The 21,461-nt window shown below is 44.2% G+C and overlaps 1 protein-coding gene across 1 annotated transcript in view; it reads left to right on the forward strand.

The window, feature by feature from the left end:
* The window catches only part of PRPS2 (phosphoribosyl pyrophosphate synthetase 2), a 180,586-nt gene that overhangs the window by 102,744 nt on the left and 56,381 nt on the right, over positions 1-21,461 (forward strand). The window contains exon 4 of the mRNA XM_085622532.1: positions 1,625-1,749. Within this exon, the coding sequence (XP_085478658.1) occupies positions 1,625-1,749 (125 nt within the window). The remainder of the gene's footprint in view (positions 1-1,624; positions 1,750-21,461) is intronic.

Below are 21,461 nucleotides of genomic sequence, written 5' to 3' on the forward strand. Positions count from 1 at the left end.
TTCTCAAACCTTCTGGACCGCTCTCCCCCACTTTCCCTTCAAGTTAATCCACATCATAGTCTAACATCCCCAGTCCCTTGGTATACACTGTGACCCATGTCCGCACATGCTGTATCTGATATAAATGCCTCATCCCACCAAGCTTTGTGTGCACGCTGGACTTGCCATCCGGAGGTGTCTTCACCAAACAGACCTAATACTGCTGAGGAGGCCCCACCACACTTGCCCCCTGCTCAGACCAGTATCATTCAGCCCAGCGTTCCGGCCGCCTGAAACCATTCAGTCTCTTCTCCTTGGGGCATTACAGCCACATTAGAGACTCCTGAGTCCGGAACGATGCCTTGACCTGGAACGCAAGCACACTCAGTGAAGGCTGCTGTACTGACAGTCCTTCCACCCCTGGATTAGTGTTGACCCTGCCCTGGTCCCCATATGCCCCTCCCCCCACCCCCCTCGGTTTCACTCCCATCGTCCTTCTGGTCCCCTTCGTCTCCTCTGTGGGGGCCTGAGCTCACCCCACCTGTAACCTTCCTGCTGCCTACAGAAATCCATGTGTGCCCCCCCTTTCAGCCGAGGAGTCCCCTTTTTCCTTTGCTGCCCTCCTATATATACTCTTTAGGGCTTAGTGCAGCCCCCACACCCGAACTGACTCGTCCTCCCTCTTAAAACCCCTTTGCACATTGGCTTGAAGGCTCCCTCCACCTCTGCACTCCTCTCTAGGAGAGGCACTCGGAGATGAGGCTTTCCCTTGCACTCCTGGTGCCCCCACCAGCCCTTTGTGCCCTGCCCCCAATATGGTAACTGCGGGTTGTCCCACTTCTCCATGTTCAGTACTGACTGTCCCAATCTGATCACCCACATTTGCCTATATTTGGTATAGCCTCGTGTACCTCAGGAAGGGAGTTATGAGCTTAGATTCGAAGTATTTGCTTACAATATTGTCTGCCCCAAAATTACACACTTGACTGATTTCATTCCTATGATTCTTATCCAGTTTAGTTAGAGTTTTGGGCATAGAAACTAATGATGCTGTTTGCTTTGAGGGGTCTTGGCTTTTTTTCTTAGGTCTGTTAAAATTGATCCAACAGCATGGAGATTGGTGTCTGTAGGATTTTTAAAGTCCTACCCAAACACACATACCACACCGTCCCAACACAGGCACCGCTACACTCCTTACATTGTTTACAGTGAAGAAGGCAAAAGCATCCACCAGAATTCACTGCTTTGCATGGCACCACAGGTGAAATGGTGAACTCGGCAAGAAAATTAAAGGAATTATTAAAAAGTTTGTGTTTCTGTGCATGTCAGAAGATTACACATTTAATTACGAAGGAGGGTTCTGTAAGAGGTACTCCTGAACATTCCTTGTCCTAATGTGTATATCACGCTATTGTGACCATTGCAATCTCTTGGGTTCCATCTCTTGGGTTCCATACAAAAACAATGCCATCAATACATTCTGCTTGTTGATGCAATTTAACTCTCCTTTTTTTGTTAAATTAGAAATTGGGTTTATAGACCTAGTTTACTTAGGAATTCTTTGTTTATTTTTTTTTTCATGATTGAGTGATAATGTTCCCTTTCCTAAAATGCCTTATTTCTCCCATTTCCTGGTCCTTTTCAGGGATTTTTTGACATTCCAGTGGATAACCTGTATGCAGAGCCTGCAGTGCTACAGTGGGTCAGAGAGAACATACCAGAGTGGAAAAACTCTATCATTGTCTCGCCTGATGCTGGTGGAGCAAAGAGGTATTGATACAAACCATTAGTCATCGCTTAGTTTTCCAGTGTGTACATATTACTAATTGACCGAATTGCTTGTTTACCATAACAGTGTAGATAATTGATGGGTAGCTGGACTGGGTTTATGTAAAAGTAGATTTGGCAACACAATGAATTTCCAAAACATAAAAACCCTCGGCAGTAAGGCTTAAATAATATTGAATTCGTTGGATATTAATTAAAGGAGTGGCAATAACGTACTATTGAGTTAAGTAAAGCATATTAGACAATTAGCCGAAAACAATTTCTAATTCGTTTTTTTTCTTTTGGTATCTTTGCAGTGATACTTTATTTGACCTTTTTTGTACACCTTTGAATTCGTTTTATATACAGTGCATTTGTATACTAATAAAATCAACTGAAAAGCATCGTCCCACTTGCCATTCATATTTTTCACTTTTTTCACTTTTTCAAATGATTTAAAGGATTACAAGATTTCGACCCCTATGTTAGTGCAGTGATTGTAATTTCTTTGCAAGAGTGACTGCCTGAGTGGCGGAAGCATTTCCCACGTTTCAGGTGTTAATTTAGAGTTACTGTTTTGGTGAATAAATATTTGGAGCGACAAACTTGTTTAGGTGTTCTTGTACAAAATGCATATTTTACGGGAACCTGTAAAATGTTTTCCATATTTCATGCTAATTCACATACTCCGCGGTGTATCACCATTGCGTATTGTTTAATTAGTAACCCCTTCATGAAAACTGAACCAAAGCCGGACCCCCCAGACTGTCAGATAACGGGCCCTGACTGCAATTAATTTGTGAAAGCAAGCGGCAAAACCTAAACATTCATTGTACAGTTCTGGCAAAATGTCTGCCTTGCTTAACGGTAGCTTCAACAATCTGAGCATAACAACTGCATACCCTTTAATCAGCAGTCTTGCCATGAAAGTTGAACTTGCTAATAGCAATCAGACCCCATTGCTACCTATGCCTTGCATGGCAGTAGCTTAATTCTGTGTTTTATTGTCTGAATGTGTTCTTTAAGAGACTTCTCATGCGTAAATAAGTTTTTCACTACAGACAGTGAAAGCATTCCATATTTTTTCAGACTGGAAAAGCATTGTTTTCATGCAAAATGAGCCCAAAATAATAATGTAAGCAAGCAAAAATGCAAAACTAGTAACTTATGTACTATGCCTCCACATTCCCATGTTGGCAGTCTGACATTTGCACACACCTGCCTTCAACCAGTTGGTTTGCATGGGATTATAAAAAAAATTAACGATGAAATTGGTCTATAGGGAGATATCATGTTGCACTTGGTCCTCGTGTATACCATATTCTACACGGTCATCCATAGATTAAAAAGCCTCTAACCTAAACTGCTTCCTGGAGCAGTTTGGGACATTTGTATTAAAACGCTTCACACACACACACTGTAACGTGACTAGAGTTGCGTAAAGGAAGACGGCCTGAGTTATAACTGTTGCTGATTGGGCGTCTATTTTTAATCACCATAAATACGGGTGGCTTATGTACAAAACAATTGTTTTTCTTATTTTGCTAAAAACATCTACTTGTCTTAATTAACTCTGCACTGTAGTATGTTTGGATAGGAGTCTGAAAGCCCCATGATGTTCTGAGGGTGTTGGCCTGACAGAAAGCAATTGTGAAATATAATTTGTTGTTGCTTTAAAGAGATTGATATCGAAAAGAAGTCAGAAGATGACACCTTAAAGCAAGACACTTTAAAGCAAACGCGATTTACTGCACAGGGTATTTCTTATAATTGTGCCCCTCAACAGGACCACTCTAGCACTAGTATGCTTCCTTTCTCCTTAGTGGGTTTTTTCACTCCCATCTTGTCCATGAGTTAGTAATATTTGTTTCCACACTTTAGTTCCACCTCACGTTCCCATAAGTCATTCGAGACTACTGTATTTTTGTCCGTTGGCTATAGCTACACTGGCTGTAATTTTTAGTCCTGTACTCTTTTCAGTCCTGTACTTGTAACAAATTTGTCTTGGGTATCGTTCTTTGATTTTTTTTTTTTTTTTTTTTTTTGGTGTGTTCTTGACAGTAGTGCTCTACTTTAGATTGGTGCCCGTTTGTAAAGAATAATCTGCACAAGTGACTGGATTTTATCACCACTGCATGGTCCACGTTTTTGAATGGCTGTGAATGCTGTTCCTCCATTGACCCTGGCTGCTGATTTCTGTCCTGCCCAGAAATGAACAAGACTTCATTTTCCTCAAGCCTAACGGTCTGAGGGGGTTGCAGCCAAAGTGTATTTCAACCCATGGTTATGGACTGCTGCCCCTCTACACAGGCAGATATCAGGCTAAGGAGAACCTGTTTGCAGGGGACAGACCTTTTTATCTGTACAGATGGCAGGTAGAATGTCTAGACTCTCAAAATTACTGGAAATATACCACCAGTATAGCAATTCAAAATTAAAAGCGGGGAAAAAGAGCAGAAAAATGATTCAAATCAAAAGTAGTAACCATGTTAAAACAAACCATGGGAAAACAAAATATGGAAACATGTACCCTTGGCACCAAATGGTAAACGAGATAATCAATGTTAAGACAAAAGCAGGAAAGGCAAACAATACAAATATTTAAAGTTTTGAGCTGATCTTTGCTCTGTAGAGCTGTCCGAGAGGCACTGCCCCTTTTGCCGACTTTCAATCGTTATCTTTTGGTGACTGTTTTTTTTTTTCTGAATAAGAATTTTACCATCACATAAACATTTTGGGTGTTCCTATATCTTCTGCTTGAGCAACCTGGAGTTTACGTTCATTTAGAGACTGTCCATTCTGAGATAAGGCCGAGTGCCTTGTGCAGAGGAGCACTGAGTGAACTTGAATAATTACGGTGGGAAAGCTTGCAAATCCGCTCACATGGCTGTTTGGAGTACATTTGGAGTCAATTTCTGGTTATCATATCTTGTTTGGAGAAATCCACCCTCTTGCTGTACTAAAGCCAAGTAAACAATGTAAACATCAAGGAGAAAACACTGGGGCATTTTTTTGTTTTGTTTTGTTGCTTTAATGAGTTGATGTATATGGTAGGTCAGTTTTTTGGTCTTTAAGCACTGGACATATCAGATGCTGATGTCTAATTTAATATTTAATGGTATCCCGCGTCAGATGTGCATACATCTGGGATCTGAACTTGTCTTGCAGGTCATGACAGACCTCAAAGACATCCGAGTCATTTCTGTGGCCAAAGCAATGGGAGTAGTTAAGACAAAGTATTTGAAATGCTCAAATATTTCCTAGGATGCAATAGGGGAAGTAGCCGGCCACACACAAGCAACCTTACTAGATGCACAAAAATGCTTTTAGTTGGAAAAGTGGAGTCTGAGGAATCACCTTGCACTTTCTAGGTTTCCTGAGAATCTTGAGCAAGTTTGTTTATATCAGAGCAACCAAGCCTTTAGAACGGCAAAGTTGAGAAATGATAGAGCACAAAGGGACAGTTTCTAACTGTCCTCAGATTGACACCCTAATTAACAAGTTGCCTTTAAACCACCAATGTAATTTATGTACACTGCATAGTACCGGAGTTTGGCAAATCATGTAAACAGAAAATAATATTGACAATTGGATCAAACGTTATAAGAGGGGGATATTCAATGGCTTACATAAAGCCATATGTGATACTTATGCAATCCTCAACTGCAACTGTGCACATCTGTTTGAGTGAATTGAGGTAAATGGGCACTAGGACCGATGAGGCTGTCAAAGAAGGAGAGAATTTAATAAGTTTGTCGTGTGAATCTTTTCTGGATTCCCATGCTATGTATTATTCAGCTATCTAGTGGTTATATCTGGAATAGTCTTCATGGTTTTATGTCCATCCTTCAATGATGTCGTATGTACGCCCTTGAAGCCATGTGTGTGTGACTGCCATTTCAGATTCTTTTTTCCAGCTTGGTATGGAATTAGCAAATAACTTCAAAAACACTGAAGAAAAGTCGGCCACGTGGATTGGAGAGTGAGCAGTGTATGATGCATACTTTTAGATTGTGCCCCACGTGCCAGCATAAGTTCTTCTCACAAAAACACAGCTGTGTGGGGGTGCTACCTTGGTCTGCTGAAGGACCACCGTGGATGGCTGCAGTGCCGAAGACACTGAAGATGCAGGAAAAATAGATGTTAGCACGTGCTACGCAATTGTGCAGTCCCAGCTCAAGCACTTTTCATCAAAGGACCTAGGGTTGTCAAGCACAGTAGAAAACCACAATGGAATGGAATGGAGTTGCCACAGGTAGAAGGCTCTGACATCAATAAGGTCGGACCAGAGAAGAAGCTGTAAAGTGTCAAGACAGCGACTCACAAAAGAGCAGATAACACTTAGGGACAATCCGGCAGAGTCAGAAACTTTGAACTAGAGATCTTCAGAGTACCCATACATAGGCCGCAACAGTCGAACAGTACAAATATAAGGTACCCCGCATGTCAAAGAAAATACACCACTGCTAGTAATCCCCCTGAACAAACCTGGTCTCTGAAAGTTGCAGGAGGCACAACAGCTTAGAGGACGAAGCCTCGAAGCTGAAGATAAAAGATAGAAAAAACACATGGCAGAAAAGGAGGGTATTGTAAAGAAGAAACCTAGTGTGACTTTTTAAAGAAATATCATACTCCTAAGACTGGGAAAATCCTAAGAGGAACCCACAGAGCTTGAAACCTATCCCCCATATCTAGAAAGTGCAATATGGAGCAGGTGAAGGAGGGGTGGCAGGACCTAGCCACACATTTCCCTGAGAAAGGGGGTTGAGTCATATCCCTCAAGACCCTCATCTCTTGATATTACCCTAAGTAAACGAGCAGCTGACTCCTATGGGTAGACTTGGAGGAAGAGCAGACGAGTCTTGTTCCCTACTCCAGTCACAAAACGAAAAACCTGTTTCTACCAATCCTGCCCACAGATTTGACCAAGGATTGGACGTCATTAAAGAACCAACAGCTAAGGCAGTAACGCAAAGAATAGACTCTCTTCTCAGGACCCAATCTACACTCGGGGTAATGCAGCTGCAGACTCAGTCATAGTTGTCACTGTCTACAAGAGATCGGACTCACCCACACCTGTGGGACCCCTGCCAGAAAAGGAGAGCGAGAAGGTGAAGATGGTAGGATGGAAAAAGGAAAGGGTGGATGGCAAGTAATGGTGTGCTGTGAATTGAAACGCACTTGTCCCTAAATAAGGTTTCTAAAAAAAAAAAAAAGGGCGAGATTAGAAGAACTCGTACAGCACCTCCTGAACAGATTCAAAGGACTGTTAATCAAGATTGTAAAACCATTCCAAATACATGCTGGAAGTCCCCATTGGATGTGGCGGACACAGCAAGTTATTTGCTTTGCTCAGGAGCCACCTTAAAGAGAAACGCCTGGCTAAAGGTTTCAGTGTTCAAGTCTGAAATACAGACGACAGTGGGCAATATGTTGCTCAAAGCCTGTTCAGAATTGCAGTGGGTGAATCCCAGCAAAGGAAGAATGATGGCACCATGAAAGAAGCTGGCGCCTAGCAGTCCAGTGGACCATTCAGAGGAGGCCTCTCTGAGGAATGCAGGGATGTGAGGAACACAACCAGTTACCTGCATGTGACCATCATAGAGCAAACCGCTCCCAAACTGCACCACCAGTGTGGCAGTACCCATCGTCAGCAAACAGTCCTTTCGAGGAAGAGGTATCGCTCCATTTTGAAGGGTGGGACCTTTAAATTAGTGACTTGGCAAAAAAACAAAATGCCCCTACACAACAAATAGTTAGAAATGGGATTTTTGGTTGGCTAGGGCATGGGCCAAAGTTGGGCAGAAACCACCCCTCTAGTCAGGATAAGAGAGTTATACTCCTAAAATAACCCCTCCCCACCCCCTTGGTAGCTTGGCACGAGCAGTCAGGCTTATCTTTGAGGCAGTGTGGTAAGCATTTGCACAAAACCAACAGTAATAAGCACTGCAAAAGAACACCACACCAGTTTAGAAAAATATCCAATGTTTTTATATACTTAAGACAAGACCAAAAACGATAAAAATCCACAATACAGTATTTAAAAATCTTTGTTTATCAAAATATGTTTGAAAAATAGTTCCTTGATGTTGATAGCTTCATCCGGGGCTATCACAACGTCGTGAGCAAACCAATCCAAACAGTTCTGGATGACCGTGGCGTCACACATGTTGCAGATCGATCTCCTCTCTGTTGAAGTCAGGAGCGCAGGTGTCTGGTGCTGCGGTGCGGAGTGCACCGGTGCGGTGCCCTCAGGTTGTGGTGCGAGCAGCGGCTCGCTGGCAGCGTTGGATGGCGTTGTCGGTGAAACCAGGGTCGCGGTGCGAAGTGAATGCGGTGCTGGCAGGTCGCGGTGAAAGCAGCGGCTGCGGCGTTGCTAAAGCGCTGACGAACTGGAGTCAATAGCGTCTGTAGGCCAAGGCTGTGGTGCGGGATGAGGGCGGTGCGTCGTGTAACTTTACGAGCGGTGCTCTTGAACCATGGTGCAAGCAGCGGCGTAGATTTCAGCGTGGAGCGGTGTCGTTGGGGATACCAAGGCGTCGTCGTGAAGCAAGGCGGTGCACAGTGCCGTGCCCACGGGTCACAGTGCGAGCAGCGGCTCGGTTGCTCCGTCAGCAGGTGGCGTTGGTGAGACCAGGGTCGCTGTACCTTCAGGACACTGAGTCGGCAGCGGCGTCTTAGACGTCGAGTTGCATTTCTTCTGTTGCTGCACAAAACACACATTCCCCAGTGCTGAGGGCAGAAGAGCTTGAAATCTTTCCTGTTCCTGAGACTTCTTGAACAGGGGGCAAGCTCTTCCTCAAGCCCTTTGAGAAACTCAAAGTAGATTGCAAAAAGTTAAGTCCAGTCTTTTCACTGCCCTAGACAGTAGCAGCCACTGCAGGCCAACACAGCAAAGTGGTAGTTCCTCCTCACAGTTTCTCCAGCTCTTCTTCTTGGCAGTCTTCTTGATGCAAAAGAGTTCTAAAGTTCAGGGGTCTGGGCCCCAATATTTATATCCCAAAATCCTTTGATCTCTTAGGCAGAGAGTGTCTGTGCCCAGCAAGAACCAGTTCTGCCTTCTCTTGTGCGACTTCCTGGCAGGAGGTGGAGACTGCATTGTCGGAGGCAGACCAGGCCCTTTGAGGTGCAAGGAAAACTCCCCCCCCCCCCCCCCCCCCCCCCTTCCCCAATTGCAGCCCAGGTATATTCAGCTCTTTCCTGACCCACCTAGACTATCTGGAGCCACTCCTGCTCCCCAGCCTCTGTCATCCAACACTCACAGGCAATCCACATTCCAGCAGAGGCACACAGGATGACTGAGCAAGAAAATTCCTACTTTCTAAAAGTGGGATTTTCAAACACAGAATGTAAAAATCACCTTCACTAAAAGATGCATCTTTAGATTCTGAGTTGAGGGATACTAAACTTTATTTTCCTACCTAGTTCCCAGGGCCTGTTATGTTTATAAGATGTTATTAAAAAAAACTTCACATTCTGTCCTATGGGGGAAACAGGTAGCCTTGCAATAGTGAAAAACAAAATTGGCAGTAATTCACTATCCGGACGTGCCACACACACCAGGGCATGTCCTACCTTTCACATACACTGCATCCTGCCCACAGGGGTACTTTGGGCCTACTTTAGGGGTGGCAGACATGTAATAAAAGGGAACGTTAGGGCCTGGCAAGTGGGTGCACTTGCCAAGTCGACATGGCAGTACCAGACTGCGCACAGGCTCTGCAGTGGCAGGCCAGAGTCACATTTACGGGCTATTTGGGTAGGTGGCACAATCCAGTGCTGCAGCCCACCAATAGCATTTGATCTACAGCTTTGGCGCACACAGTGCACGTTACTGGGGACTGACACATAAATCAAATAGGCCAATCATGGAAACGCCAATCCAGAACACACTGTACCACAGGAGCACTTGCATTTTACCACTGATCTGCTGTGAGAAGTGCACAGAAACACTAAGCCAGCACAAACTGAGTCAAAACCGGGTGGTCAGAAAGCAAAAACTCAGGGGAAACGTGCCAAAAGATGCCAAGTCTAACACCAGTAGGAGGCAGAAGCAGAGGACTTCTTCAGGAATGGGAGGCAATTGCCTCCGACAAATGGACATGAAACTTAATAAAGCATTGATAATAATAGCATAAGGCTAATACGAAGGTCTTCAAACATCAGGTCAAAGACCAGAACTTGCAATAAGGAAGAACAGCGGCTCTTACAAGTTGAGGTCCTACACAAGCAGGCCAGGGAGCTGCCTGCCTGCCTGATTGAGTTCTGAAACATTGTTCTGTTTCCTCTCTTAATTAACTTTGGCTGATATTCAGGCTATGATCCGTTTCATTTGCAGAAACATTTTCAACCATATTCCCCATGCAGAGTCTTGAGATACAGCAGTGCTCAACTCTTATTGGCCCCCAAGCCAGAATTGAAGGATGCCCTTTTGCCTTTCACAGTGCCAAACAATGGAATATGCTTCCTATTAGTGTGTTAATCTCCCCTACCATGGCTTGTATTGTGTCTGGTGCAAACACCAGACAAGACACTAAAGCTAATCTTTGATCTGTGTGCCTTAAACATGTTAATAAAGACACACATTTTAAACTGTCACACTGCAAGCGGTCATACTATGGAAAGGAGAATACATGTGCTCTATAGACCTCAAAGACGCCTACCTGTACGTGCCAATGAATGCTGGGCACCGAGTTTCATAGGTTGGTCTTTGACAATATACCATATCAGTTCTGGGTGCTTCTTTTTGGAATAAAGTCTGCACACTTATCTAGACGAGTGGATAGTCAAAGAAAAATTGTTCAAACCTTGCCAAGAGTGCTAAGACAGTCATGGAGACACTCCACAGCCAGAGTTCTCCCTGAAACTTGAAAAATCATCTCTAGCCCCAGAGAGGGCAAATACTTTTCTGGGAGTGAGCCTAAGTTCCAGGGAGTCCAGAGTTTATCCAATTTCGGAGATAATCTTGGCCTTTTCTTCTACCTCACTAAAAGTTCACTTTTCAGCCATAGTGACATATTCATGTGGCATTATAGGAAGATGTTTCTACAGCATAGCAATAATCAAGCTGTTCTTGGAAGAGGTTAAAAGAATAGTTCCATCAAAGTCTGCACCCACACCGCTATGAAACTTGAATCTGGTATTCATGCAGTTGTTCAAAGGACAATATTGAACGCTCAAGACGCCCTTGCTTATCGTCATCACATCCTTACAAAGAGTGAATGAACTGCAAGCTCTTACTGCACAAGAACCTTAAACACAGGTGCACAATGACAAGGTGGCGATGATGATAAATACACCGATTCTTAAAGTAATATTGAATATCCATGTAAACCAGGCTGTACAGCAACCTACATTTCCTAAAATCTGAAGTCCCAAGCAGAAACTGCCCTTAACACGCTGGATGTCAGAGGTAGTAATTTACTACCTACAGGAAACAAAGCAATACAGAAATCGGAATTTACTCTTTCCTTTGCACCTGGACTGTCGCAAGGAGGACATCACAAGGCAGCAGGGGTAGCATTAGAAGCTCGGCCAACAAGGAAGAAAGGATGTACACCAACTTTCATTGCCAATGGTTCAGTTAATAACTGTAGGAAGGTGGAATCTGACTGCATGGTTGCCCCCACTTTTTTTCCTGATGTTTGAATGGTTTTTGACTAGTCTGGCTGGGGTCCTGCTATCCAGGACTCCAGCCTATCTGCTTACTCCCTTAAATGACTGGTGTGCATACTAGATGCACTAGTGATTGGATACTGTGGTACCTTATGAGCTCCTAGTATATGGTACCCAGGGCATAGGTACTTCACAGGCCTACCAGGGGCTGAAGCATGTATTATCTCAACATATACACACACACATAAACCTATCAGTCACCCCTAAGGCAGGCTCTATCAATCCTGAGGGCAGGGTGCTTGGTTTACAATGTGAGGGGGTACCTCTGCATGAGCAGGGCCCCTCTGCAGCTGGCAGTCTATTCTCTGTGGCTGTTTGTGGATGCTGTTCAACCATATACTCTACAGTGCATTATAACCTACCGGTAAATGCTATCTTTGAATGACTGTATCATAACATGTTGTGTTTGGTGTCAAACAACTTGGAATCATACCCCCACACCAGTAACTGGTGTGGGAGTATGATCATACCCTTCTAGAGGGGACAACATGTACCCACTGTGGAAACACGGTAGAAATCTGAAAGAGCCCTGGCATCACAAAATGGATGGACCGTGGGCGGATGTATAGGACTTGGGAGCAATCCAATACGTGTCACAAGGTGACAAAATATCGGATTCCCTCCGCCCCCTCCCCCATGGGACAAGTAGTCCAATTAATTAGGGCTTCACCATTGGAAGCAATCTAGGAAGTGAAGTGTGGCTTACGCCACACCCACACAGTGGTAATATCTTACCAACGATTGGTAAGAACGGAGCCCCCTGATATTACTAGGTCCTGATGAATGCCATGGACCCAACTGGGCCGTTTGGGCAGAAACATGTCGACCATTCACAAGACGGTTAGGGGACACTAATTTCCCCAATCACCGTCACACACATTTTAATATCATATAGTTTTCAATCACATTAAAAACACTTCTGATTACTATAATGATTTTTAACCCCACTCACAATTTCACGGGCCCCCACTTAGTTATTTAGAAGTGCATCCTTGTCGTCAAGTGTATGCCCGCCCTCTATCAAACGAAGGTTTTAGAGGGCGAGGACTGGTCAATGATTAAGCATGACACCAGGTGGTGTGTGAGACCAGTCCGTAACTTTTTGTGAGATGCCCACACTCACGACGTTCTTGTAACTCGTTTTGGGTTATCACACTAGGAGCAGCTCCTTTGTGATAGACATCACAAAATGGATGCCACCAGCACAGACACTGGGCTGCCCTCCTGCTGCTGACAAACTCGCAGTGGAGGAGGCCCAACAATAGGCATCCTGTCACAGGGAGGTGTCACCACCTTTCAGACAAGATTTAGTGTATTGGGGCTGGGTGGGTGCACTCCTAGAGTGCTTTGAAGACCTGCACTGGGGGAGCAGTAGGCTCCTCTGTGCATATGCCAGCTCAAACCAGTTAAGGGGCTACCTGTCCCTGCTCTGGCGCGAAACTGGACAAAGGGAAGTGGGTGTAACCACCCCCTTCCCTGACCCTCCCAGACGAGTGGTCATAGAGCTAGTCCCCGCCTGTCTTTTAGTATAAGATAGGGAACCCTTGCCATTGCAAGTTGGATATCCCTGGACGACTCTTTACAAGAAGAATCCTGGTCCTTCGACGTTCCACTACCTTTGGAAGACGGAGGAATCTCTCTTGGAGTCAAGGAGTGACTCCCCTGCTTGGCAGGCACCAAAACTTTGAATCAACGGTCGCAAACTTCCCCACTCCCGCTGGAGCTCGAAGTCCCTGCAGCCCTGGATGCGGATCTCCTGACTTCTCGGCTGCCATTGGGAGTCCCCAGCAAAGCTGAGGCGAGTGGACCCCACGAGTGACGAGGATCAGCAGTACCCGGGTACTGTGCACTATTGTCGAGTGCAACCCCTTCAAGTCGTTCTACGAACTTGTGCTTTGGACCATTTGTGGCCCAAGCCTCCAGCAGGTTGTGCACCGAAAATCAGAGGCCTACCCTGTCCCGAGTGACAGTGGGCTCCTGTGAAGCATTTCCTCACGAGGCGTCTTCGCGATCCCTTGGCCGTTGGCTGGTGGGTCCCCTGAAGACTTTCTGATCAAACCAAAGGGCTCCCCTGGTTGCTCCAGGTCTGCCCTCACTTACCCTTGCTGGGTGAGTCCCTCAGACCTTGCTGGTCCATTGACCATTGACTTAATTCAGTTTTCACGAGACTTGCTGTTGCCAAGGTTTGTTGGCTCCAATCCGGTTGCCGACACCGCAGTCAGCTGCAGACGTCGTGGGACACTCTGAATCCAGCTGCTGGTCATAGTCGATCCCTCCTGGTCCTCGTGAGCAAAGAGTCAAAACACCCTTGATCGCCTGAAATCACCCGACATCCGTGGGCATCCATCTATCTGGCCCCGGGTCACTGGCAAGTGACTGAACACTGTCCCTTTTGCTTTCAGGTCATCATCTTGAATCCAGCCTTGGATTCCACCGGACACTTCAGTCTTCGCAAGCCGCAAATCTTCTTTGGCTTCCATAGAAAACAGCGACTCGACCCGACACCAAAAGACACCTATGCACCCGGCTTCCCTGGGTGAGGTAACTCGTGCACTCCGGTGCCCTAGTGTGTGTTGGTCCTCGAATTACTTACCTTGTAAGTGGCTTGCTTGTAGACTTCCTCGAAGTACCCTTAAACTTTAAAAATCCAACCGCGACTTGCTCCATTGAAATCAATAGGGAACCCGCGGCTGTGTTCTCGCACTGCACGCATCTCCCGTGGGTCTTTTACTTACCTGCCTTGGGTGGATTAGTGAAGCCCCAGCAATTCTACAGGCCCTAGGCCTTGTCCCCTTGCAAGTCGACTTATCTAAACCTCTTTTATAGTATATGGTCTGGTACGCCCCTAGGGCCCCAGCCATATTTTTGCTTAACTTATTGTGAAACGTTGATATTTGAAGGTGTTCCTGGCTTCTAATCTCATAAAGAGATTAGTAGAGTGTCTAGAAATAAATACATATACATTTGATATATATACACCTGTGTAGTGTCCTTTCATTTGGTAATTCAAGAGATTATAAGGTAAAACAAGCTGCTTTACATTCCTCTGCGACTTAGCCTGAAGGCTGCCCTCCACAGCTACCACTAGGATAGCTTTCTTTAAACGGTTGTCTTAAACCCATCTACCATAAGAGTCGAATTGGACTGGTGCAAGGTGGCTACTATAACTAGTGTGTATCAATAAAGGGGGGGGAAATAGAAGCGGCTGTGATCCATTCGGCTTCCAGCGAATTAGTAATAATCAAAGGGAATGGATCACTTGTAGCTGGCACCAGGGTTCGGATAGTTTCCGATATTTGGTAAAAAAAACCCTCATTCACGTAAGACAGTTCGTGGGCGGTACATCTTGGTTCTCCGCCTTGATATTTAAATACGTGACAGCATCATCATAGGGTTTTTCCCATGCTTCCTCCAACCCGGAGGGAACCACTGGACGTTCCAGTAGTGATCAGGGAAAAAAAGAGGAAAGTACAAAAAAGGTGAGAAGTGCTCAAGTGTTGTGATTGGTTAAAAAATTCCTCTAGCTACCTATATTCAATTTTATTCCATTGGGTGCAGGGAAAAAAGGATAAACAGCTAGTTGCAGAAAGGACATGTAATGGATCCGCTGCAGTTTTAGTCTGAGTGGTCGGTCGACATGTTTCAGCCCCTAAAGTGCCCAGAAGGGTCGGGGGGCTTTCTTCAGGACCTCAGGTGAAGGAAAAGTGGGATTTGGATAGTATCCAATATCAGGTGGAAGTTCTAATGTTAATCACATGAACTTCTTAAAGGTTAGTACCTATGTATAGGGGGGAACGAGGAAAGGTAGACAGAAGCGTCCTAAGTCAGTACAATGACGACAAAGTTGTTAAATGGTCTAGCTGAAATCGCAATACATAAGCAAATATAAATGGCAAATCTTTAGATACATACTGGTACACATCTTCAAAAAAGCAAGTGGAGATTCGAACCGTCTCTATTATAGACGGGTGAGTAAAGAAAACAGGTGAGTAAAGTGTGGTTAAAATTAAGATTTAAAATTAGCACAGATAGTATTGAGAACGTGGGTGTACATTTGTTAAAAGCAGATTGTTCTGTTGGGAAGTTAGCGAGTAATGATGGTGTTAGTTCTAACAATAGATGCCCATAGGTAATGGTCATGTTAGACCCAGGTCGTCGTTAAGCGTAAGTTAGTGCAATTGTGGTTGAATAACGAGGGCAAGGGAGAGACCTGTCTCTGTTGAGGAGAGCTCTTGGCGAATGTTACGCGAGACAGAAAGAAATGCGTGCCTTGGGTCGTGTTAGTCAGAAACATTATTGAAACTCAGTTAATGCAGACAATAAAAACAAACAGATAACGAGGCGCAGAGTGGAGTTGCTACTCATATGCTCCGGTATGCGGCGTATGCAAAGTAAATACCTTGGGGGTTCCGATTCAGAACTCCGTGGGGTGAAACAGGCAGCGGTATTACTGTTAGGGGAAGAAAACAAATACAAAGAATGTGGAGCATGTCAAGATGCTGAATAACGTTACGTGTCTTCTGTGGCGTTCCCCGTACCGCGCCTCTGGTGCAGTCACGTCTTGTGCTGACACTGATTTCCTGTTTATGTGGAGGACCCGGGAGGCGGGATTTAAGTACTGGGTTAGGTGCCACGGAAGAAAGACTGTTCGTGTGCGGTGGTATCAAGAAACTTTATTGAGCTAGTGGATGTCATTGGAAGCCACGAGTGTCAAAAAATTTAAATAAATTAAAAAACTTAAAACGAGAGTTATTGCCAAAAATTTTTGGTTTTCTATTGATGTACAGGTGATCGTAATAAATGTTTGGCTGAATGAGGCAGTGTTGGTATTATATATGAGAGAAAGAGTACTCGTGTATATTATTCTGACATCTTTTTGCCTTAAGATGCATATCGCCCCTGGTTGGCATGTTCAGAGGAGGATATGTGTGTTCGTATTCTGACCTCCTGATTCTTTAAAGGCATCCTGCTCAGATAGGAGAGAGGGGGTGTTCGTGTGTATTTACAGTCATGTAAACATCTATTTACACTTGTACACTCAGCCAAGGGATGTCGTCGTTCAATCCTTGTAAGTTGGTCTTCAAACGATGGACCCATCTTTGTTCCTTCTCAAAAAGTAATTTTTCTGCATTGGATGTTTTAGAGGTGAGGGTTTCGAGTATTAGCCATCTGAGATCGTTCACTGTGTGTGGGTGGTCAATATAATGACTGCTCATTTTCGTTGTTCCTCGTCTACATTTAACATTACTTCTATGCTCGCAAATTCTCTGTTTGACTTTGCGGTAGGTCATCCCGATATATCTGAGATTGCACGGGCAAGTAATCATGTAGATGGCATGGGTCGTGTTACAGTTTGTATGTTGTCTCAATGACAGGTCATTTGTGGTGATAGTTCTATGGTTTTGACAGTTTCTGTAAGGTGGCATACAGAACAATTACCACATGGGAAATGACCACTCACTGGAGGTAGGGTCCACAGGGTATTCTGGGTCAGACTCGGCCTAAGATCTGGTGGGCGTGTATGCACCAAAATGTCTTTGTAATTCCTTGTTCGTCTGTTAGCGAACATAGGTTTGGGCCAATTCAGGGTGCCTGAAGTGAGAATGCGCCAATTTTTGGTTATAATATTCTTGACTGAATTGGTGACAATGCTATATGTGGTGACACAAGTCAGTTTGTCAACTGTAGTAGTTTTCGATGTGGTCTCTAAAAGACTCTCCCTTGGCTGGTTTCTTGCTCTCTTCTGGCATTTCTTAATTATTTTCTCAGGGTAGTCTCTTTTGCAGAGTCTGGTGCAAAGATCTTGTGCTTGCGTTTTGTACTCGCTGAGTTCACTACAGTTCCTTTTTAGCCGAAGGAACTGACTATATGGCAAGTTCTCTCGCTGGGGGCGCGGATGGAAACTGTTGAATGACGGTAAACTGTTTTTGGCCGTCGGTTTGAAGTAAGTTTTTGTCTTGATGACTTCATTTTCTACATAAATAGTAAGGTCCAAAAAAATCAAGCTGTTCCTTATCTGCGTTGTAAGTAAACTTGAGACAGAGGTCTTGGTCCAATCATGGAATTCTGGTAGGTTTTCTGCTGTGCCATCCCAGAACATGATGACATCTAAAATTCTTTTCCAAAAAAGAATTTTAGAGAGGAATGGCTTCTTGTCATTTTGTATGAAGGTGCTCTCAAAATTACTCACATATAGACCCGCCACGCTGGGAGCGAAGGTACTTCCCATGGAAGTACCGTGGCATTGTTGGTAGAGGGTACCTTCATATTCAAAAAAGTTTTCAGTTAGAGCCATTCTGCAACATTCTAGAACAAAATGCCTTGGTGTGTGATCTGGCCAATCATGTTCAAAGAGTAGATTTTCGAGGGTGTTGAGTGTGGCTTGTTGTGGTAGGCTCGTGTATAAACTTTCAATATCGAGTCCTACAAGGAGCATTGTCTCGCTGGAAAAGCTTTGGTCTTTCAAGAGGTTAAGGAGATCTCGAGTGTCTTTGAGGTACGTCGGTGTGCGTTGTACCATAGGTCTTAGAAATTGATCAGCAAATTGAGAAAGAGGTTCAAGAACCGAACCGATACCAGAGACTATGGGGCGTCCTGGTGGAGGTTGCCTTGCTTTGTGCACTTTGGGAAGAAAGTAGAAGTACGGTGTTCGTGGGAGAGGGGTTCGTAGGAAAGAAGCTTCATTGGCCCAAACCTATGTTCGCTAACAGACGAACAAGGAATTACAAAGACATTTTGGTGCATACACGCCCACCAGATCTTAGGCCGAGTCTGACCCAGAATACCCTGTGGACCCTACCTCCAGTGAGTGGTCATTTCCCATGTGGTAATTGTTCTGTATGCCACCTTACAGAAACTGTCAAAACCATAGAACTATCACCACAAATGACCTGGTCAATGAGACCACATACAAACTGTAACACGACCCATGCCATCTACATGATTACTTGCCCATGCAATCTCAGATATATAGGGATGACCTACCGCAAAGTCAGAGAATTTGCGAGCATAGAAGTAATGTTAAATGTAGACGAGGAACAACGAAAATGAGCAGTCATTATATTGACCACCCACACACAGTGAACGATCTCAGATGGCTAATACTCGAAACCCTCACCTCTAAAACATCCAATGCAGAAAAATTACTTTTTGAGAAGGAACAAAGATGGGTCCATCGTTTGAAGACCAACTTACATGGATTGAACGACGACATCCCTTGGCTGAGTGTATAAGTGTAAATAGATGTTTACATGACTGTAAATACACACGAACACCCCCTCTCTCCTATCTGAGCAGGATGCCTTTAAAGAATCAGGAGGTCAGAATACGAACACACATCCTCCTCTGAACATGCCAACCAGGGGCGATATGCATCTTAAGGCAAAAAGATGTCAGAATAATATACACGAGTACTCTTTCTCTCATATATAATACCAACACTGCCTCATTCAGCCAAACATTTATTACGATCACCTGTACATCAATAGAAAACCAAAAATTTTTGGCAATAACTCTCGTTTTAAGTTTTTTAATTTATTTAATTTTTTGACACTCGTGGCTTCCAATGACATCCACTAGCTCAATAAAGTTTCTTGATACCACCGCACACGAACAGTCTTTCTTCCGTGGCACCTAACCCAGTACTTAAATCCTGCCTCCCGGGTCCGCCACGTAAACGGGAAATCAGTGTCGGCACAAGTCGTGACTGCACCGGAGCCGCGGTACGGGGAACGCCACAGAAGACATGTAACGTTATTCAGCATCTTGACATGCTCCACATTCTTTGTATTTGTTTTCCTGTTTTCTTCCCCTAACAGTAATACCGCTGCCTGTTTCGCCCCACGGAGTTCTGAATCGGAACCCCCAAGGTATTTACTTTGCATACGCCGCATACCGGAGCATATGAGTAGCAACTCCACTCTGTGCCTCGTTATCTGTTTGTTTTTATTGTCTGCATTAACTGAGTTTCAATAATGTTTCTGACTAACACGACCCAAGGCACGTATTTCTTTCTGTCTCGCGTAACATTCGCCAAGAGCTCTCCTCAACAGAGACAGGTCTCTCCCTTGACCTCGTTATTCAACCACAATTGCACTAACTTGCGCTTAACGACGACCTGGGTCTAACATGACCATTACCTATGGGCATCTATTGTTAGAACTAACACCATTACTCGCTAACTTCCCAACAGAACAATCTGCTTTTAACAAATGTACACCCACGTTCTCAATACTATCTGTGCTAATTTTAAATCTTAATTTTAACCACACTTTATTCACCTGTTTTCTTTACTCACCTGTCTATAATAGAGACGGTTCGAATCTCCACTTGCTTTTTTGAAGATGTGTACCAGTATGTATCTAAAGATTTGCCATTCATATTTGCTTATGTATTGCGATTTCAGCTAGACCATTTAACAACTTTGTCGTCATTGTACTGACTTAGGACGCTTCTGTCTACCTTTCCTCCTCCTCCCCCCCCCCCCCCCCCCCCCCATACATAGGTTCTAACCTTTAAGAAGTTCATGTGATTAACATTAGAACTTCCACCTGATATTGGATACTATCCAAATCCCACTTTTCCTTCACCTGAGGTCCTGAAGAAAGCCCCCCGACCCTTCTGGGCACTTTAGGGGCTGAAGCATGTCGACCGACCACTCAGACTAAAACTGCAGCGGATCCATTACATGTCCTTTCTGCAACTAGCTGTTTTTTATCCTTTTTTCCCTGCACCTAATGGAATAAAATTGAATATAGGTAGCTAGAGGAATTTTTTAACCAATCACAACACTTAAGCACTTCTCACCTTTTTTGTACTTTCCTCTTTTTTTCCCTGATCACTACTGGAACGTCCAGTGGTTCCCTCCGGGTTGGAGGAAGCATGGGAAAAACCCTATGATGATGCTGTCACGTATTTAAATATCAAGGCGGAGAACCAAGATATACCGCCCACGAACTGTCTTGCGTGAATGAGGGTTTTTTACCAAATATCGGAAACAACTATCCGAACCCTGGTGCCAGCTACAAGTGATCCATTCCCTTTGATTATCACTATAACTAGTGACCAGCATATGCCAGGCCAACTTCTCACTAACATTTGCAGGGCAGCCACATGGCCTTCAGTGCACACATTCACTAAACATTACTCTGGATATTCAAGCTAACAAGGAAGCACAGGTGTGACAAGTACTTAAACACCTGTTCGCAAATGCACACTTATTTCAACCCAGGGGACCACCACTACAAAATCTACTGGTAATGAAGAAACTATTCACATGGAGAAACAAAGTGGTTACTATTTGTAGGAGTAGTTTTGAAGTAATTTCTGGATTTCTCTCATGAATGCTTACTTCTGTATTGTTTTACAGGTCAAATAATCAAAATTGCTTAGAGGTCCCTGCCTTCCAATATTGGCTCTGTAGGGGTCCCCGGATTCCAATGATTCAATGGGGGCCACCAAATTCCAGTAATGATGGATTGGGGGTCCACGGAAGAAAAAGGTTAAGAACCGCTGACCTATGCCACCAAAATGGTGCACTTGACAAATGTCTGGTCTCATTAATGTCATTGCTAGCAAGGAGAGGCATGAATGTTTCAAGTTCATGTCTGAAAACTATCACTTCGATTATTTATTTAGGGAATCTTGTATAGCGCACAGATACCCCAACGGGGTGTCCCGGCGCTTCTTTGAGAGCTGATGCTGTGTCGGACTCAGTTGGTATCAACAGAAGAGAAAGGTTTTAAATACCAGTCAATGTAGTTATAGAATATGATGTATTAAGGTGAAACTTCTGCATGTTAATACACTTTTTTTATTTTGAAGTTATACCATCATATTTTTAGATGTTTGTTGCACAAATGTCTTTAATCTTTAGGAGTAGGTGTTTTTTACTCGTGCAGAACACCTTTGCTATTTTCCTTCATTTTACTTGTAAGAAAAATGCTTGCCTGTTAAACAGCTTTCTAAATGTCAGTGCGCTGTCAAGTAAACAACAACCCAGTGTTGTTGTTCACCAGGGGACCCCATCTAAAAACATAAAA

Source organism: Triturus cristatus, chromosome 8, assembly GCF_964204655.1.
Source record: "Triturus cristatus chromosome 8, aTriCri1.1, whole genome shotgun sequence".
NCBI classification, from domain to species: domain Eukaryota; kingdom Metazoa; phylum Chordata; class Amphibia; order Caudata; family Salamandridae; genus Triturus; species Triturus cristatus.